This window comes from Hibiscus syriacus, unplaced genomic scaffold, assembly GCF_006381635.1.
Source record: "Hibiscus syriacus cultivar Baekdansim isolate YM2019G1 unplaced genomic scaffold, ASM638163v2 tig00111372_pilon, whole genome shotgun sequence".
Classification (NCBI taxonomy): Eukaryota; Viridiplantae; Streptophyta; class Magnoliopsida; order Malvales; family Malvaceae; genus Hibiscus; species Hibiscus syriacus.
Window position 1 is genome coordinate 312,846 of NW_024063072.1, and position 18,004 is coordinate 330,849.

The 18,004-nt window shown below is 32.5% G+C and overlaps 4 protein-coding genes and 1 long non-coding RNA gene across 5 annotated transcripts; 1 reads left to right on the plus strand and 4 right to left on the minus strand.

The window, feature by feature from the left end:
- Nucleotides 1-284: 284 nt before the first annotated feature.
- On the minus strand, nucleotides 285-847 carry LOC120159705 (floral homeotic protein APETALA 2-like). The gene is made up of 4 exons (XM_039170270.1): nucleotides 702-847; nucleotides 576-620; nucleotides 411-502; nucleotides 285-335 (listed from the first exon to the last, which is right to left on the minus strand). The coding sequence occupies exons 1-4, from the start codon at nucleotides 845-847 to the stop codon at nucleotides 298-300; spliced, it is 321 nt and encodes a 106-aa protein (XP_039026201.1). The 3' UTR covers nucleotides 285-297.
- Nucleotides 848-1,034: 187 nt separating this feature from the next.
- On the minus strand, nucleotides 1,035-1,693 carry LOC120159707. The gene is made up of 4 exons (XR_005519377.1): nucleotides 1,427-1,693; nucleotides 1,329-1,354; nucleotides 1,203-1,232; nucleotides 1,035-1,107 (listed from the first exon to the last, which is right to left on the minus strand). It is a non-coding gene; the product is annotated as an uncharacterized LOC120159707 (long non-coding RNA).
- An 855-nt stretch (nucleotides 1,694-2,548) lies between these two features.
- On the plus strand, nucleotides 2,549-5,862 carry LOC120159704 (probable 2-oxoglutarate-dependent dioxygenase At3g50210). The gene is made up of 3 exons (XM_039170269.1): nucleotides 2,549-2,793; nucleotides 2,884-2,973; nucleotides 5,678-5,862. Exons 1-3 carry the CDS (start codon nucleotides 2,581-2,583, stop codon nucleotides 5,804-5,806), a joined length of 432 nt encoding a protein of 143 aa, XP_039026200.1. The 5' UTR covers nucleotides 2,549-2,580; the 3' UTR covers nucleotides 5,807-5,862.
- Nucleotides 5,863-8,051: 2,189 nt separating this feature from the next.
- On the minus strand, nucleotides 8,052-9,223 carry LOC120159703 (F-box protein SKIP2-like; the record flags this gene model as incomplete). The annotated part of the gene is made up of 1 exon (XM_039170268.1): nucleotides 8,052-9,223. A coding segment is annotated over one exon (1,083 nt), but the record flags the coding sequence as incomplete, so codon positions are not given.
- A 4,588-nt stretch (nucleotides 9,224-13,811) lies between these two features.
- Nucleotides 13,812-17,201, minus strand: LOC120159750 (F-box protein SKIP2-like). Its single transcript, XM_039170314.1, has 4 exons — nucleotides 17,142-17,201; nucleotides 17,034-17,100; nucleotides 14,611-14,877; nucleotides 13,812-14,473 (listed from the first exon to the last, which is right to left on the minus strand). The coding sequence occupies exons 1-4, from the start codon at nucleotides 17,199-17,201 to the stop codon at nucleotides 13,812-13,814; spliced, it is 1,056 nt and encodes a 351-aa protein (XP_039026245.1).
- Between the last annotated feature and the right edge of the window lie 803 nt (nucleotides 17,202-18,004).

The window sequence follows — 18,004 nt, forward strand, 5'->3', positions numbered from 1 at the left end:
ATGGAATCCTGATGATGCCGCTGTGTTGCAATCCATCTGCAAGGACCCGGTTGCCGTTGTTGAGCATCGTCGAAAGCGAAAGATCGCTCCCAATTCGAACTCTGTCGCCGTTGCCTGCAAATTGATTCTAAAATATTTACACAAAGTTCATTTAGCTGAAATTTATTAATGCGAGTTGTCAACTTTTTCGTTTCTGAAAATTTTAAATTCTCTTATAATTAAACACAAACCGGATAAGTTGATGTATTGACAACGTGTGGAGGACGAAATTTGGGTTCGGGATCGAATTCCCCAGGCTCAATCAAGATTGTGATCTCCACCATTGCCAGGAGTCTCTAAACAACAATAATACTCGAGAAGTTATGGAAACTCTGAAAAAGGAATATGAAGAATGGGCAAAATTTATCGACCACCTTTGTTGAGCTCATTGTCGTAAATGCTGGGATCAAAGTTGGTGACGGCATCTTTGCCATTGTACTTAATCGCAGCTTTGTCGTAAGCCCTGCAAAAAAATAAGGGACCAAAATTTTAAAAATCAAAACTAAAACAAGACCACAGAATGTAAAAGCACACACCTTGCTGCTTCGATCTCTGCGTCGAACAAGCCTAAGTAGACGTACCTCTAAAAGAAAATTAAACCTTATGGATAAAGAAAGAAGAACTCGTTTGATATCTAATAATTCCGAGTTCGTATAATGTACTTTTTGCCTATAAATTGGCCGAATCTAGCTTCCCATCTTCCACATTTGTGCAAGGTGACTCCTCTGTATTTGGAGCTTCCTCTAGGAAATCCAGTTCTCCGTTGGCGAAGTACGTGCACAAATTCTTCCTTTGTTAGATTTTTCATCTGTTATACAACAACAACAACCATAATATTGTATTTATTTGTATTTGATTTATCAATCGATTAAACTGAATCGAATACTATATAGATTTATTATAAGGACAACCTCTTCCAACATAATTTACAGTATTCATAACTTAAACCTCTAACATGGCTTACGAGTTTACTTTCAGAAATTCTCGTTTTATGTCTTCCTCATAATCTCTAATACTAAAATTATGTCGGCTTCAGCTCCCCGAAACTTTATAGCTGCTCTATGTGCTCTGAAAAGAAATTAGAAAAAGGGCAAATATTTATAAATAAATAAAAACTTGTTTAATACTATTTTCTTTTATTATTTTGCAATGTTTTTTTTTACCGAATGCTGCATGTGCTGCGTCGAATCCACCTGTTCCATCAGAAAATAAAAATAATTAATAATAATTTTTGAAAAATATAAAAAAAAATTGTCTGAAAATTAAATAAAAGTTATAGTCATTCATACCTAGATAAATTTGTTTTCCACAATCCCTGTAATGACGAAACAGAAAAACAACCTTAAATTCTTTGTATAAAAAAATGAGAAAATAATCAGAAACTAACCAAATATGAGACTCCCATCGGCCGGTTCTTCTATAAAAGGTAACGCCTCGATACTGAGAGCTTCTCGACCTCGGTCCTCGCCGGCTTTCTTCATCGGCCGTGAAGATTCAAGGATTTTTCCGCCTGAGATATGGGTCTCCGGTTGACAGAATTGACACCCACCCAGTGAGCCCCAGGGAAACCCGGTTCGGTTCCGCCCGAAGTGGCGCTCTCCATTTCCGAGTCTACTTCTTCGAGTGGAACAACTGCCGGGTTACCGGAGTGGATCACCGCTTTCCATGAACTCCTCCTCCTCCTCCTCTTCTTCTTCTTCACGATGAGCATCGAGAACCAAAATCTTGATTCATGTTCAAAGTTGTTTTAATTCTTCACACTCTTCTTCTCCGGATCATCCTCGCACCACAGCTGAGAGCTCGAATTCGACATCCGACTCGTTTACCCATGTTTTCATCTCCGTCGTTGGATGTTTTCCGCCATGAACATCCTTCGGATTCATCGCCCTTGGCTTATAAGGACAGTCATTAAGATCCCACATCCTTTTTTTCAAATTCTCTCAACCAAAACGATACATAATTCAAGACAAAAACAATCATGATCACCACCATCTTCTCAATAGCCAAAAAAGAAGACGAAAGAATACAAAGTGAGAGGGAGCTAAAAAGCTCTTACTTCCTCTTTCTGTACATAAAGCTAAAAATAAATGAATGAAGGGGTTGGGTTTAAGAGTTAGCTAAAGCTAGAAGCTATGAAGGGGAGAGGTGGATTGTTTGAGTTAAGGGATATTGTCTCTTGTTGGGCAGGTTTTTATATCAATAATGGCTAACGAAATGAAATGAATAAGTCATATCTCTTTCGGGTTGAAGTTTTTAGCTTTCTCTTTGCTTTTCTCCTTCCTTATTTCTAGATGGCTTATAGATCATTTGCCGTTAATAATGACTGATCTATTTGCCGTTAATAATGACTGATCTATTTACCGTTAATAATGACTTGTTTTTCAGTTTAGTGTTTAAAGTTTTTTTCTTTGGATTATTTAGTTTCTCTAACGTTTGTAGAAATTATTAATTTTATCTAAGAAAATAACCCATCAAATGTGAGAACTGAGAACCTTTTATTGTCTTGGGGTTATTCCTTTCTTTCTCGATACCCAATAGTTCATGGTGGATGGATTCACATTTTCTCAACTTCCGGCTTCCGGTTTTCACCTAGTCTATGTTTTCTATTATATTGCAGTTTTAAATCCCACCGCTTTAACTTTCAATGACAGCTTATCTAAACAAGTTATGCAGGTGAGAAACCGATCTTGTGAGTGGATCTCAGCTCATCCGGTTCCCGGAACATTTGTATGCAACATTGGTGATATGTTGAAGGTACATTAACACAACGCTAAGAGTGGTTTCAAATGTCTGTAGTTCCATTTTTCTTATTATATCCTGCTAAAATGTTGGGTGTAACCGCAGATACTATCCAATGGTTTATACGACTCAACACTTCACCGAGTTATCAACACATCTCCGACATATCGCTTCTGTGTCGCATACTTTTACGAGGTTAATATTTACAAATTACAAGTTCCCTCCTATCTTTTTTCGGTTTTGTCCTGAATATTCATGTTTTCCCGAGCAGCCTGTAACATCTTGAAATCCGAGTCAGTGACTAGAATGAGAATTTTTGAAATTTGGGATCAATTTAGGAAAATTGAAAAGTTCAAGGATTTAAATAGAAATATTTCAATATTGGATAAAAGGGTAAATATGAAAGGATTATAAGGGTATTATGTTAATTTAGCTTGGAGGATATTTTTATCTCCCTTATTTAGGGAGATAACACGTGGGGATGGGAGAGTTATCTAGAAAACTTATTTCTTCTTCTTCTTCCTTCTTCACGTTGGCTTCCATTTTAAAGGTAAGTTTGATTTTAGCTGGTGATTTCTTGAATTTTTAAATTGGTTTTGAGTCTTTGTGGGTTATATAAGCTTAAGGAAAACTTATATAAGCTTAAAACATTAAGAAAAGAGAATTAGAGAGGAAAATTGATTAAGGGTTTAGAAATGAATTCTTGATGTAAAGAGGTTTTTGAAGTTTTATTGATGAATTTGACTTGTCAATGGTATAATTAAGGAGTTAGAGGTGATAGAAATGAATTTAGAACACATGGAAAATTTGATTAAAATCTTTGATTCGATAATTATGGTTAGTTATGGAATTAGTGAAGTGTTATAGGGTTATAAGAAGGTTTAAATATGTATAGATAAGTTTTAAGGCATAAGAAGGTCTTACAGTAAAATTTAGGGGTAAAGTGTTAAATTTTGGGTGAAATGGCCATTCAGGGGTTTGAAAATGGCCATTCAGGGCCTAGTGTATCGGTACACTAAGGAGTGTAGCGATACCTCATGAGTTGAACATGTGTATTAGTATGAGTGTGTATCGGTATATTGAGGAGTGTATCGATACCCTCAAAATATCGAAGGTACATATAGTGTGTATCGATACACTTCTAAGGGGAAAATAGAAATGGATATTTCTTTTAGTCTAAGAATAATAGATTAAAGTATATCAATTGGATACTGATAAGTATCAATACATGATTGTGTAGACATCGATCGAAAGTAAAGTTCGGATAAGTCGTCAGAGTAAGATTCGCAAGAAAGAACAGAACTTGGTAGTGTTCATTGTGACCAGGTGAGTACATGATATTAAGTGTACGTTATATTAGGGAATTAAGACTTGCGATGAGTCTAATTTCGATATTATGTGATTGAGTATTTAAGCATAAACATGAATGATATGGTGATAGATGTATTGGTATATGAGTAAACGCATATGTCTAATTGTCGAATGCATCTTTATATGTGAACTATGTAGATGCATGTATGTGTGTTAATAGGTTATGTGATAATAATAGATAAGATATAGGATAAAATATATGTGAAAGTGATATGACTCATATGTGCTTTTATTAGAAGTACATGATATGCTATGTATATTAAATGAGTGATGTGAATACATGTTAGTGTAATAAGCTAGATTAAATGTTATAATTGAATGAAGGGGTTGTATGAGAACATGTATATTTGTGAATATACGTTATGATATAAGAATCATGACTATGAAATATGTGGAAAAGAATACAAGTAAAAGTAAAAAGCTATGTGATAGGTGAAAGAAGATATGAACTCCAAGTGAGTATTACATGATATATGTGATAAGAAGCCTTGAGTTTATATGTGTATATGATATGAATATGTGAAAATGTGATAATATAATTATAATGTCCATGTATATGTATGAGAGCTAGGGGTATAGTTGGCATGCCAAGAGTCGAGGGTTCTACGTGGTCCTTCCCGACATATGTGATATGTGTTATAAGTGGTCCTTCAGGACATAGTGGTCCTACGGGACATTCTACATGCCCCTAGTAGGAATTATACGAGATGTGGTGACAGCATAGTGCACAACCTATATGTACTCACATACCTTAAGTTCTCAGAAGTGTGCATGGGCTTTAAAAAGAATAAATAATTTGATATGATGATATGTGTGTTTCTCATGAAATGGTATATGTGATATATGACATGTATAAGTGATAAGTTAGGATCATAGGATAATAAGTGCATATGTATAATTGTGATATGAGATGCAATGTGTTTGTGTATGATATGATCATAGTAATTATTCATGGATTGAGGTGATTTAGAGATTATATAATATGTTTATGTTAAGTATATGATTATATGATAAAAAGGAATTAATGATAATAAAATAGTAATGATAAGCATGTTAATAATATATGTATATGTGTGTATTGGTCATATGAAATGATATATGCTTTTTATATGATATGATAATATTAATTGTTTATGCATTGACATGAGTAGAGTAATATTACATGGTTTTCATGTCTCACTAAGTCTATGACTTAGTGTGTAAGTGTCTTACACGTAGGTGTAGATAAGTCAGAAGATCAAGCTTCGAATCAGTAGAGCAGCATATCTCCGCTCAAAGTTCAGATCAGAAATATTTGTAAAGTATGTTCTGTTAGTAAATTAGTATGTTGGCATGTAAACCAAGTTATTATGAATGAACGCACTGATGGAGTTTGATAATGTTTTAAACTTGTTTATGTAAAATATTAACTTTATAGAAAAGAAATTTTAAATTTTCTATGGTTTTTATAAAAGAACATGCTTTGACTGGTCAATGTGACACCTCAAATTCGTATCCGGATCGAATACGGGTTGGGGGTGTTACACAGCCAAATTACGATGCAGCAGTGGAACCTTTGGAAGTCTGTGTACAGAAGAGTGGCGGAACTCGGAAGCTCGAAAAAGCTGTTTACGGCGAACATTTAGTTAGCAAAGTACAAACAAACTTCGTTATGTAGGAGTTTGAGGTTGAACTTTCCATTCTCTGATTGTACATTTGACTTCATAATGTCTGCAAATGCACTGATGAAGCTTAAATAAATAAATAATAGAGATTAAATTGATAAATAAATAAATAGAGAATATTTTTTAAATCATTTTTAAGGACCAAATTGATAGATAGATAAATAAATAAATAAAAGTAACTAAGAGAATATTTTTCTCTTTTTACAACTGCCAAATGACGATTAAAGATAGAAATTAAAGGAGAGTAAAATTTTAAACTAAAATATATATAGATACTTAATTTAATAAATTAAAACATATAAACTATCCTAGGGTGGTTGTTTAATACATAGGCTACACGACTTGTATATTTTAATTCTAAATCATAAACCTTAATTCATAAAATTCTAAATTCTAAATTCTAAACTTAGACCTTACATTTTAAATCATATATACCTTAAACCCTAAATAAGGTCCCTCAACCAAAAATAAACAGACTTTTATCAAATAAATTTTCCTTAGAACTATCCTGTTTTATCTACTTGTGCATTGAACTCACTGGAATTATATTAGTAGAGACTCTTTAGGGTTTTGGTAAGTATTTAGCATAACTAAACTGTATCATACTTTAGCAATTGAGGTCTCTGTAAAGTTGGTAAGAATGAAATCCATCCGATCTAAAGGCGGTTATATGGCCTAAAAGTTCTAGATTCGAACAATTATATTTAAATGATGGATGTTTGTAAACAAACCGAATGTTCAACGAAAAGTTCGTGAATCATTCGGCGAGAAGTTCATTTATATTTGTTTAAACAAATATGAACAATATTTATGTTCGTTTGATTGAATGAATGAAAGAACAAAATGTTTGTTCTTTCATTTACGTTCGTGAACGTTCGATAGTCTGTTCTTTTATGTTCGTCGTTTATGTTCTGTCGTTCATATTCAACCCAATCTCTAGACCTATTTAAAATATTAAGACATGATAAATTTTAGCTTAAACCCATTAATATTTTTAAACCCAATTAATTTTAAACTCCAAGGGTGCGTTTGGTTCACAAAATGTAAGATTACAAGTGGGAATAAAAGATTACCAGGGAATAGGATTGCTGGGAATTTGTATTTTGTGTTTGGTTGGTTTAGCAGGAATGTAAGATTACCGTGTTGGTTAAAGGAATAAAAGATTATTAGAATGTATATTAACCAAATTGTCCTTATTATATATTTGTATAATATTACAAGTTGTAAAATATTTATATATTTTCTTTAAAAAATTAAATTCATAATATTTATATAATTTTTTTACAAAATTAAAAATATAAAAAGGTTTAATGAAGGGTAAAAAAATTTTAACCCCTGAACTTCATATAAATTTTAATTATATATATTTTTTGTAAATCTAAAATAATTGAAGGATAAATTTGTAATTTAACATTCGTAGAATTTTTATTATTCAATGACAGAAGAATGATATTTTGAAAAAAAATAAAAATTTAAGGGCATTTTAGTCAAAAACGCTGGTAATGTTACAATACCTAAGGGAAGTGAGGTAATGACATTCCTGGTAATACACCCCAAAAAATCTACTATTGGTAATAAAATATTACCGGGAATGAGATTCCCGGCTAACTGAACATGGGAATGGGGATTCCCATCCTTGAACCAAACACGCCTTAAAAAACATCCAAATCAATTAAAGAAATATAAACCCTAAAATTCTTTAGAAATAATAAAATTCTTCTCAAATATAAACTCAATTAATTTTATGTTTTCATTTTAACGAACGGACACGAACAAATTATATTCCTTAACAAACGAACACGAACAAGAAATTTTATTCGTTTAGTTAGTCCGTTCATTCGTTGTTCAGTTAAGTTAAGCAAACGAACATGAACATACTATCAATCGTGTTGGTTCGATTCGTTTACAGGCCTAACAAGATGTGTATAAGTTTGTTATCAATTAACTAAGAAAATTAATATTACCTTGTAATTACCTCAAATTAATAAAAAAAATTATTCCATTTAGAACATTATAATACCTTGTTAAAGGACCTACCGTGCCATCTTCCGGGACATCAATTGGTAGTTGACTTCATATTCCCAATTTATTAGTACTATTTTTCGTTCATTTTCATACATATAACATTCTTGAAATCTCTACGGCAAAGTAGCATTTAAAAGTGGGATAAAATACAATACACACTGCTAAAAAAAATTTCCAATTTCAGAAAAGAAAGGGGAGATACAATACACATAATGCATTAAAAAATGATTCATCTCACAAACTTACAAGGTTGCATTATGATCAGAGAAAAGAGTATTGTTTCCAACTCTTTAAAAGATCATTCACAAGTTGCTACTGAAACTATCATCACCGTTAGACCACCTTCTAAATGTGCATGCCACTAAATTCCTATTAGCAAAAACCCCAAACTTGGACCTTAACAATGCTAACCTGCCATTGCTGCTCGTCGAAGCATCTCCGCCGGTTACTTGGCCAACCACCTGCAGATAATCCAACCCGACTTCAAGAATTCCACCGTTGCTGACACTAGCCTCGAAACCACCATCTACCTCACAAGCATCCATATTGATCACTAGTGATTCCCTTTGATCGCGCAACCATTCGCCGGCCTCGCAACTCACTCCTCTACATTTCCTCAACTTAATTTTCATCAAACTGGGACAACCAGAGCCCAGGGCTTCAATGGCAATATCCGATATAGGACATCCCTTGATGCAAAGTTTCTTCAAAGCCTTACATTTGGCTGCAAAGTATGCAATCTCAGTATTACCGATAGTCCCGCTTCCGCAAAGTGCTAATCTCTCGAGTTTCGAGCAATTAGAAGCAATGGCTTCCAAGCTTAAATAAGTAGCATTAACACCAACCAAAACGAGTTCTTCTAAATTAAGACAGTGTTTGGCTACAGCCGCCAAGCCCTCGTCTCCAATTCTATTAGTTCTCCATCCATCAACATGAAGCTTCTTTAACAACTTACAATGCTCAGCTATACAAACAAGCCCATAATTCGAACAGTCCGGAATATGCAAATTCTCAATTTTGGTGCATTTGGAAATAGCAGATAGGCCTATATCACTTACTTGAAGCCTCTCAAGGTGAATTTCCATCAAAGGATTACTGTTACCATTGCTTTCATTGTTATTAACATATAGATTTTCTTTTCGGTATCGATCTTGATTCCCAAGTAATTGAAGGATTCTGTCCCAATCACCCAAACAATGAATAATTTTCAAAGATTTAAGGTTTTTAGCTCCAACAACAAGCGGTTCAAACGACTGACCGTTAACAAGCTCTTTCAAGCAAATCGTTTTCAGTGAAGAAGCCGCCGCTCCTGGCCTGATCGCCTCAGCTCCGTCGTGGATCCCTCTGAGCCTTTTCACCGACAACTCTTCTAAGTCAATGGTATAATTAAGAAGTTATAGGTGATAGAAATGAATTTAGAACACATGGAAAATTTGATTAAAATCTTTGATTCGATAATTATGGTTAGTTATGAGAATTAGTGAAGTGTTATAGGGTTATAAGAAGGTTTAAATATGTATAGATAAGTTTTAAGGCATAAGAAGGTCTTAACAAGTAAAATTTAGGGGTAAGTGTTAAATTTTTGGGTTGAAAATGGCCATTCAGGGCCTAGTGTATCGGTACACTAAGGAGTGTAGCGATACCTCATGAGTTGAACATGTGTATTAGTATGAGCGTGTATCGGTATATTGAGGAGTGTATCGATACCCTCAAAATATCGAAGGTACATATAGTGTGTATCGATACACTTCTAAGGGGAAAATAGAAATGGATATTTCTTTTAGTCTAAGAATAATAGATTAAAGTATATCAATTGGATACTGATAAGTATCAATACATGATTGTGTAGACATCGATCGAAAGTAAAGTTCGGATAAGTCGTCAGAGTAAGATTCGCAAGAAAGAACAAGAACTTGGTAGTGTTCATTGTGACCAGGTGAGTACATGATATTAAGTGTACGTTATATTAGGGAATTAAGACTTGCGATGAGTCTAATTTCGATATTATGTGATATGAGTATTGAAGCATAAACATGTAATGATATGGTGATAGATGTATTGTATATGAGTAAACGCATATGTCTAATTGTTGAATGCATCTTTATATGTGAACTATGTAAATGCATGTATGTGTTAATAGGTTTGTGATAATAATAGATAAGATATAGGATAAAATATTGTGAAAGTGATATGACTCATATGTGCTTTTATTAGAATGTACATGATATGCTATGTATATTAAATGAGTGATGTGAATACATGTTAGTGTAATAAGCTAGATTAAATGTTATAATTGAATGAAGGGGTTGTATGAGAACATGTATATTTGTGAATATACGTTATGATATAAGAATCATGACTATGAAATATGTGGAAAAGAATACAAGTAAAAGTAAAAAGCTATGTGATAGGTGATAAGAAGATATGAAACTCCAAGTGAGTATTACATGATATATGTGATAAGAAGCCTTGAGTTTATATGTGTATATGATATGAATATGTGAAAATGTGATAATATAATTATAATGTCCATGTTATATGTATGAGAGCTAGGGGTATAGTTGGCATGCCAAGAGTCGAGGGTTCTACGTGGTCCTTCCCGACATATGTGATATGTGTTATAAGTGGTCCTTCAGGAGATAGTGGTCCTACGGGACATTCTACATGCCCCTAGTAGGAATTATACGAGATGTGGTGACAGCATAGTGCACAACCTATATGTACTCACATACCTTAAGTTCTCAGAAGTGTGCATGGGCTTTAAAAAGAATAAATAATTTGATATGATGATATGTGTGTTCTCATGAAATGGTATATGTGATATGACATGTATAAGTGATAAGTTAGGATCATAGGATAATAAGTGCATATGTATAATTGTGATATGAGATGCAATGTGTTTGTGTATGATATGATCATAGTAATTATTCATGGATTGAGGTGATTTAGAGATTATATAATATGTTTATGTTAAGTATAGATTATATGATAAAAAGGAATTAATGATAATAAAATAGTAATGATAAGCATGTTAATAATATATGTATATGTGTGTATTGGTCATATGAAATGATATATGCTTTTATATGATATGATAATATAATTGTTTATGCATTGACATGAGTAGAGTAATATTACATGGTTTTCACGTCTCACTAAGTCTATGACTTAGTGTGTAAGTGTCTTACACGTAGGTGTAGATAAGTCAGAAGATCAAGCTTCGAATCAGTAGAGCACATATCTCCGCTCAAAGTTCAGATCAGAAATATTTGTAAAGTATGTTCTGTTAGTAAATTAGTATGTTGGCATGTAAACCAAGTTATTATGAATGAACGCACTGATGGAGTTTGATAATGTTTTAAACTTGTTTATGTAAAATATTAACTTTATAGAAAAGAAATTTTAAATTTTCTATGGTTTTTATAAAAGAACATGCTTTGACTGGTCAATGTGACACCTCAAATTCGTATCCGGATCGAATACGGGTTGGGGGTGTTACACAGCCAAATTACGATGCAGCAGTGGAACCTTGGAAGTCTGTGTACAGAAGAGTGGCGGAACTCGGAAGCTCGAAAAAGCTGTTTACGGCGAACATTTAGTTAGCAAAGTACAAACAAACTTCGTTATGTAGGAGTTTGAGGTTGAACTTTCCATTCTCTGATTGTACATTTGACTTCATAATGTCTGCAAATGCACTGATGAAGCTTAAATAAATAAATAATAGAGATTAAATTGATAAATAAATAAATAGAGAATATTTTTTAAATCATTTTTAAGGACCAAATTGATAGATAGATAAATAAATAAATAAAAGTAACTAAGAGAATATTTTTCTCTTTTTACAACTGCCAAATGACGATTAAAGATAGAAATTAAAGGAGAGTAAAATTTTAAACTAAAATATAATATAGATACTTAATTTAATAAAATTAAAACATATAAACTATCCTAGGGTGGTTGTTTAATACATAGGCTACACGACTTGTATATTTTAATTCTAAATCATAAACCTTAATTCATAAAATTCTAAATTCTAAATTCTAAACTTAGACCTTACATTTTAAATCATATATACCTTAAACCCTAAATAAGGTCCCTCAACCAAAAATAAACAGACTTTTATCAAATAAATTTTCCTTAGAACTATCCTGTTTTATCTACTTGTGCATTGAACTCACTGGAATTATATTAGTAGAGACTCTTTAGGGTTTTGGTAAGTATTTAGCATAACTAAACTGTATCATACTTTAGCAATTGAGGTCTCTGTAAAGTTGGGTAAGAATGAAATCCATCCGATCTAAAGGCGGTTATATGGCCTAAAAGTTCTAGATTCGAACAATTATATTTAAATGATGGATGTTTGTAAACAAACCGAATGTTCAACGAAAAGTTCGTGAATCATTCGGCGAGAAGTTCATTTATATTTGTTTAAACAAATATGAACAATATTTTATGTTCGTTTGATTGAATGAATGAAAGAACAAAATGTTTGTTCTTTCATTTACGTTCGTGAACGTTCGATAGTCTGTTCTTTTATGTTCGTTCGTTTATGTTCTGTCGTTCATATTCAACCCAATCTCTAGACCTATTTAAAATATTAAGACATGATAAATTTTAGCTTTAAACCCATTAATATTTTTAAACCCAATTAATTTTAAACTCCAAGGGTGCGTTTGGTTCACAAAATGTAAGATTACAAGTGGGAATAAAAGATTACCAGGGAATAGGATTGCTGGGAATGTTGTATTTTGTGTTTGGTTGGTTTAGCAGGAATGTAAGATTACCGTGTTTGGTTAAAGGAATAAAAGATTATTAGAATGTATTTAACCAAATTGTCCTTATTATATATTTGTATAATATTACAAGTTGTAAATATTTATATATTTCTTTAAAAAATTAAATTCATAATATTTATATAATTTTTTTACAAAATTAAAAATAAAAAAGGTTTAATGAAAGGGTAAAAAAATTTTAACCCCTGAACTTCATATAAAATTTTAATTATATATATTTTTTGTAAATCTAAAATAATTGAAGGATAAATTTGTAATTTAACATTCGTAGAATTTTTATTATTCAATGACAGAAGAATGATTTTGAAAAAAAAATAAAAATTTAAGGGCATTTTAGTCAAAAACGCTGGTAATGTTACAATACCTAAGGGAAGTGAGGTAATGACATTCCTGGTAATACACCCCAAAAAATCTACTATGGTAATAAAATATTACCGGGAATGAGATTCCCGGCTAACTGAACATGGGAATGTGGGATTCCCATCCTTGAACCAAACACGCCTTAAAAAACATCCAAATCAATTAAAGAAAATATAAACCCTAAAATTCTTTAGAAATAATAAAATTCTTCTCAAATATAAACTCAATTAATTTTATGTTTTCATTTTAACGAACGGACACGAACAAATTATATTCCTTAACAAACGAACACGAACAAGAAATTTTATTCGTTTAGTTAGTCCTGTTCATTCGTTTGTTCAGTTGAAGTTAAGCAAACGAACATGAACATACTATCAATCGTGTTGGTTCGATTCGTTTACAGGCCTAACAAGATGTGTATAAGTTTGTTATCAATTAACTAAGAAAATTAATATTACCTTGTAATTACCTCAAATTAATAAAAAAAATTATTCCATTTAGAACATTATAATACCTTGTTAAAGGACCTACCGTGCCATCTTCCGGGACATCAATTGGTAGTTGACTTCATATTCCCAATTTATTAGTACTATTTTCGTTCATTTCATACATATAACATTCTTGAAATCTCTACGGCAAAGTAGCATTTAAAAGTGGGGATAAAATACAATACACACTGCTAAAAAAAATTTCCAATTTCAGAAAAGAAAGGGGAGATACAATACACATAATGCATTAAAAAATGATTCATCTCACAAACTTACAAGGTTGCATTATGATCAGAGAAAAGAGTATTGTTTCCAACTCTTTAAAAGATCATTCACAAGTTGCTACTGAAACTATCATCACCGTTAGACCACCTTCTAAATGTGCATGCCACTAAATTCCTATTAGCAAAAACCCCAAACTTGGACCTTAACAATGCTAACCTGCCATTGCTGCTCGTCGAAGCATCTCCGCCGGTTACTTGGCCAACCACCTGCAGATAATCCAACCCGACTTCAAGAATTCCACCGTTGCTGACACTAGCCTCGAAACCACCATCTACCTCACAAGCATCCATATTGATCACTAGTGATTCCCTTTGATCGCGCAACCATTCGCCGGCCTCGCAACTCACTCCTCTACATTTCCTCAACTTAATTTTCATCAAACTGGGACAACCAGAGCCCAGGGCTTCAATGGCAATATCCGATATAGGACATCCCTTGATGCAAAGTTTCTTCAAAGCCTTACATTTGGCTGCAAAGTATGCAATCTCAGTATTACCGATAGTCCCGCTTCCGCAAAGTGCTAATCTCTCGAGTTTCGAGCAATTAGAAGCAATGGCTTCCAAGCTTAAATAAGTAGCATTAACACCAACCAAAACGAGTTCTTCTAAATTAAGACAGTGTTTGGCTACAGCCGCCAAGCCCTCGTCTCCAATTCTATTAGTTCTCCATCCATCAACATGAAGCTTCTTTAACAACTTACAATGCTCAGCTATACAAACAAGCCCATAATTCGAACAGTCCGGAATATGCAAATTCTCAATTTTGGTGCATTTGGAAATAGCAGATAGGCCTATATCACTTACTTGAAGCCTCTCAGGTGAATTTCCATCAAAGGATTACTGTTACCATTGCTTTCATTGTTATTAACATATAGATTTTCTTTTCGGTATCGATCTTGATTCCCAAGTAATTGAAGGATTCTGTCCCAATCACCCAAACAATGAATAATTTTCAAAGATTTAAGGTTTTTAGCTCCAACAACAAGCGGTTCAAACGACTGACCGTTAACAAGCTCTTTCAAGCAAATCGTTTTCAGTGAAGAAGCCGCCGCTCCTGGCCTGATCGCCTCAGCTCCGTCGTGGATCCCTCTGAGCCTTTTCACCGACAACTCTTCTAAGTCAATGGTATAATTAAGAAGTTATAGGTGATAGAAATGAATTTAGAACACATGGAAATTGATTAAAATCTTTGATTCGATAATTATGGTTAGTTATGAGAATTAGTGAAGTGTTATAGGGTTATAAGAAGGTTTAAATATGTATAGATAAGTTTTAAGGCATAAGAAGGTCTTAACAAGTAAAATTTAGGGGTAAAGTGTTAAATTTTTGGGTTGAAAATGGCCATTCAGGGCCTAGTGTATCGGTACACTAAGGAGTGTAGCGATACCTCATGAGTTGAACATGTGTATTAGTATGAGCGTGTATCGGTATATTGAGGAGTGTATCGATACCCTCAAAATATCGAAGGTACATATAGTGTGTATCGATACACTTCTAAGGGGAAAATAGAAATGGATATTTCTTTTAGTCTAAGAATAATAGATTAAAGTATATCAATTGGATACTGATAAGTATCAATACATGATTGTGTAGACATCGATCGAAAGTAAAGTTCGGATAAGTCGTCAGAGTAAGATTCGCAAGAAAGAACAAGAACTTGGTAGTGTTCATTGTGACCAGGTGAGTACATGATATTAAGTGTACGTTATATTAGGGAATTAAGACTTGCGATGAGTCTAATTTCGATATTATGTGATATGAGTATTGAAGCATAAACATGTAATGATATGGTGATAGATGTATTGTATATGAGTAAACGCATATGTCTAATTGTTGAATGCATCTTTATATGTGAACTATGTAAATGCATGTATGTGTGTGTTAATAGGTTATGTGATAATAATAGATAAGATATAGGATAAAATATATGTGAAAGTGATATGACTCATATGTGCTTTTATTAGAATGTACATGATATGCTATGTATATTAAATGAGTGATGTGAATACATGTTAGTGTAATAAGCTAGATTAAATGTTATAATTGAATGAAGGGGTTGTATGAGAACATGTATATTTGTGAATATACGTTATGATATAAGAATCATGACTATGAAATATGTGGAAAAGAATACAAGTAAAAGTAAAAAGCTATGTGATAGGTGATAAGAAGATATGAAACTCCAAGTGAGTATTACATGATATATGTGATAAGAAGCCTTGAGTTTATATGTGTATATGATATGAATATGTGAAAATGTGATAATATAATTATAATGTCCATGTTATATGTATGAGAGCTAGGGGTATAGTTGGCATGCCAAGAGTCGAGGGTTCTACGTGGTCCTTCCCGACATATGTGATATGTGTTATAAGTGGTCCTTCAGGAGATAGTGGTCCTACGGGACATTCTACATGCCCCTAGTAGGAATTATACGAGATGTGGTGACAGCATAGTGCACAACCTATATTGTACTCACATACCTTAAGTTCTCAGAAGTGTGCATGGGCTTTAAAAAGAATAAATAATTTGATATGATGATATGTGTGTTTCTCATGAAATGGTATATGTGATATATGACATGTATAAGTGATAAGTTAGGATCATAGGATAATAAGTGCATATGTATAATTGTGATATGAGATGCAATGTGTTTGTGTATGATATGATCATAGTAATTATTCATGGATTGAGGTGATTTAGAGATTATATAATATGTTTATGTTAAGTATATGATTATATGATAAAAAGGAATTAATGATAATAAAATAGTAATGATAAGCATGTTAATAATATATGTATATGTGTGTATTGGTCATATGAAATGATATATGCTTTTTATATGATATGATAATATTAATTGTTTATGCATTGACATGAGTAGAGTAATATTACATGGTTTTCACGTCTCACTAAGTCTATGACTTAGTGTGTAAGTGTCTTACACGTAGGTGTAGATAAGTCAGAAGATCAAGCTTCGAATCAGTAGAGCAGCATATCTCCGCTCAAAGTTCAGATCAGAAATATTTGTAAAGTATGTTCTGTTAGTAAATTAGTATGTTGGCATGTAAACCAAGTTATTATGAATGAACGCACTGATGGAGTTTGATAATGTTTTAAACTTGTTTATGTAAAATATTAACTTTATAGAAAAGAAATTTTAAATTTTCTATGGTTTTTATAAAAGAACATGCTTTGACTGGTCAATGTGACACCTCAAATTCGTATCCGGATCGAATACGGGTTGGGGGTGTTACACAGCCAAATTACGATGCAGCAGTGGAACCTTTGGAAGTCTGTGTACAGAAGAGTGGCGGAACTCGGAAGCTCGAAAAAGCTGTTTACGGCGAACATTTAGTTAGCAAAGTACAAACAAACTTCGTTATGTAGGAGTTTGAGGTTGAACTTTCCATTCTCTGATTGTACATTTGACTTCATAATGTCTGCAAATGCACTGATGAAGCTTAAATAAATAAATAATAGAGATTAAATTGATAAATAAATAAATAGAGAATATTTTTTAAATCATTTTAAGGACCAAATTGATAGATAGATAAATAAATAAATAAAAGTAACTAAGAGAATATTTTTCTCTTTTTACAACTGCCAAATGACGATTAAAGATAGAAATTAAAGGAGAGTAAAATTTTAAACTAAAATATAATATAGATACTTAATTTAATAAAATTAAAACATATAAACTATCCTAGGGTGGTTGTTTAATACATAGGCTACACGACTTGTATATTTTAATTCTAAATCATAAACCTTAATTCATAAAATTCTAAATTCTAAATTCTAAACTTAGACCTTACATTTTAAATCATATATACCTTAAACCCTAAATAAGGTCCCTCAACCAAAAATAACAGACTTTTATCAAATAAATTTTCCTTAGACTATCCTGTTTTATCTACTTGTGCATTGAACTCACTGGAATTATATTAGTAGAGACTCTTTAGGGTTTTGGTAAGTATTTAGCATAACTAAACTGTATCATACTTTAGCAATTGAGGTCTCTGTAAAGTTGGGTAAGAATGAAATCCATCCGATCTAAAGGCGGTTATATGGCCTAAAAGTTCTAGATTCGAACAATTATATTTAAATGATGGATGTTTGTAAACAAACCGAATGTTCAACGAAAAGTTCGTGAATCATTCGGCGAGAAGTTCATTTATATTTGTTTAAACAAATATGAACAATATTTTATGTTCGTTTGATTGAATGAATGAAAGAACAAA

Bases quoted from the DNA above. Each gene is read 5' to 3' on its own strand.
- LOC120159705 (XM_039170270.1), bottom strand. From the start codon at position 847: ATGAAAAATCTAACAAAGGAAGAATTTGTGCACGTACTTCGCCAACGG. The intron at 503-575 runs GTGTGTGCTTTT...ATTTTTTTGCAG, and splicing joins GCAGAGATCGAAGCAGCAAG to GGCTTACGACAAAGCTGCGA. The intron at 336-410 runs GTCGATAAATTT...ATTGTTGTTTAG, and splicing joins CAATGAGCTCAACAAAGGTG to AGACTCCTGGCAATGGTGGA.
- LOC120159704 (XM_039170269.1), top strand. From the start codon at position 2,581: ATGGTGGATGGATTCACATTTTCTCAACTTCCGGCTTCCGGTTTTCAC. The intron at 2,794-2,883 runs GTACATTAACAC...GTGTAACCGCAG, and splicing joins ACATTGGTGATATGTTGAAG to ATACTATCCAATGGTTTATA. The intron at 2,974-5,677 runs GTTAATATTTAC...GGTGTTACACAG, and splicing joins GTGTCGCATACTTTTACGAG to CCAAATTACGATGCAGCAGT.
- LOC120159750 (XM_039170314.1), bottom strand. From the start codon at position 17,201: ATGAAGTCAAATGTACAATCAGAGAATGGAAAGTTCAACCTCAAACTC. The intron at 17,101-17,141 runs GTTTGTTTGTAC...CGCCGTAAACAG, and splicing joins TCAAACTCCTACATAACGAA to CTTTTTCGAGCTTCCGAGTT. The intron at 14,878-17,033 runs GTAATTTGGCTG...CCATTGACTTAG, and splicing joins AAAGGTTCCACTGCTGCATC to AAGAGTTGTCGGTGAAAAGG.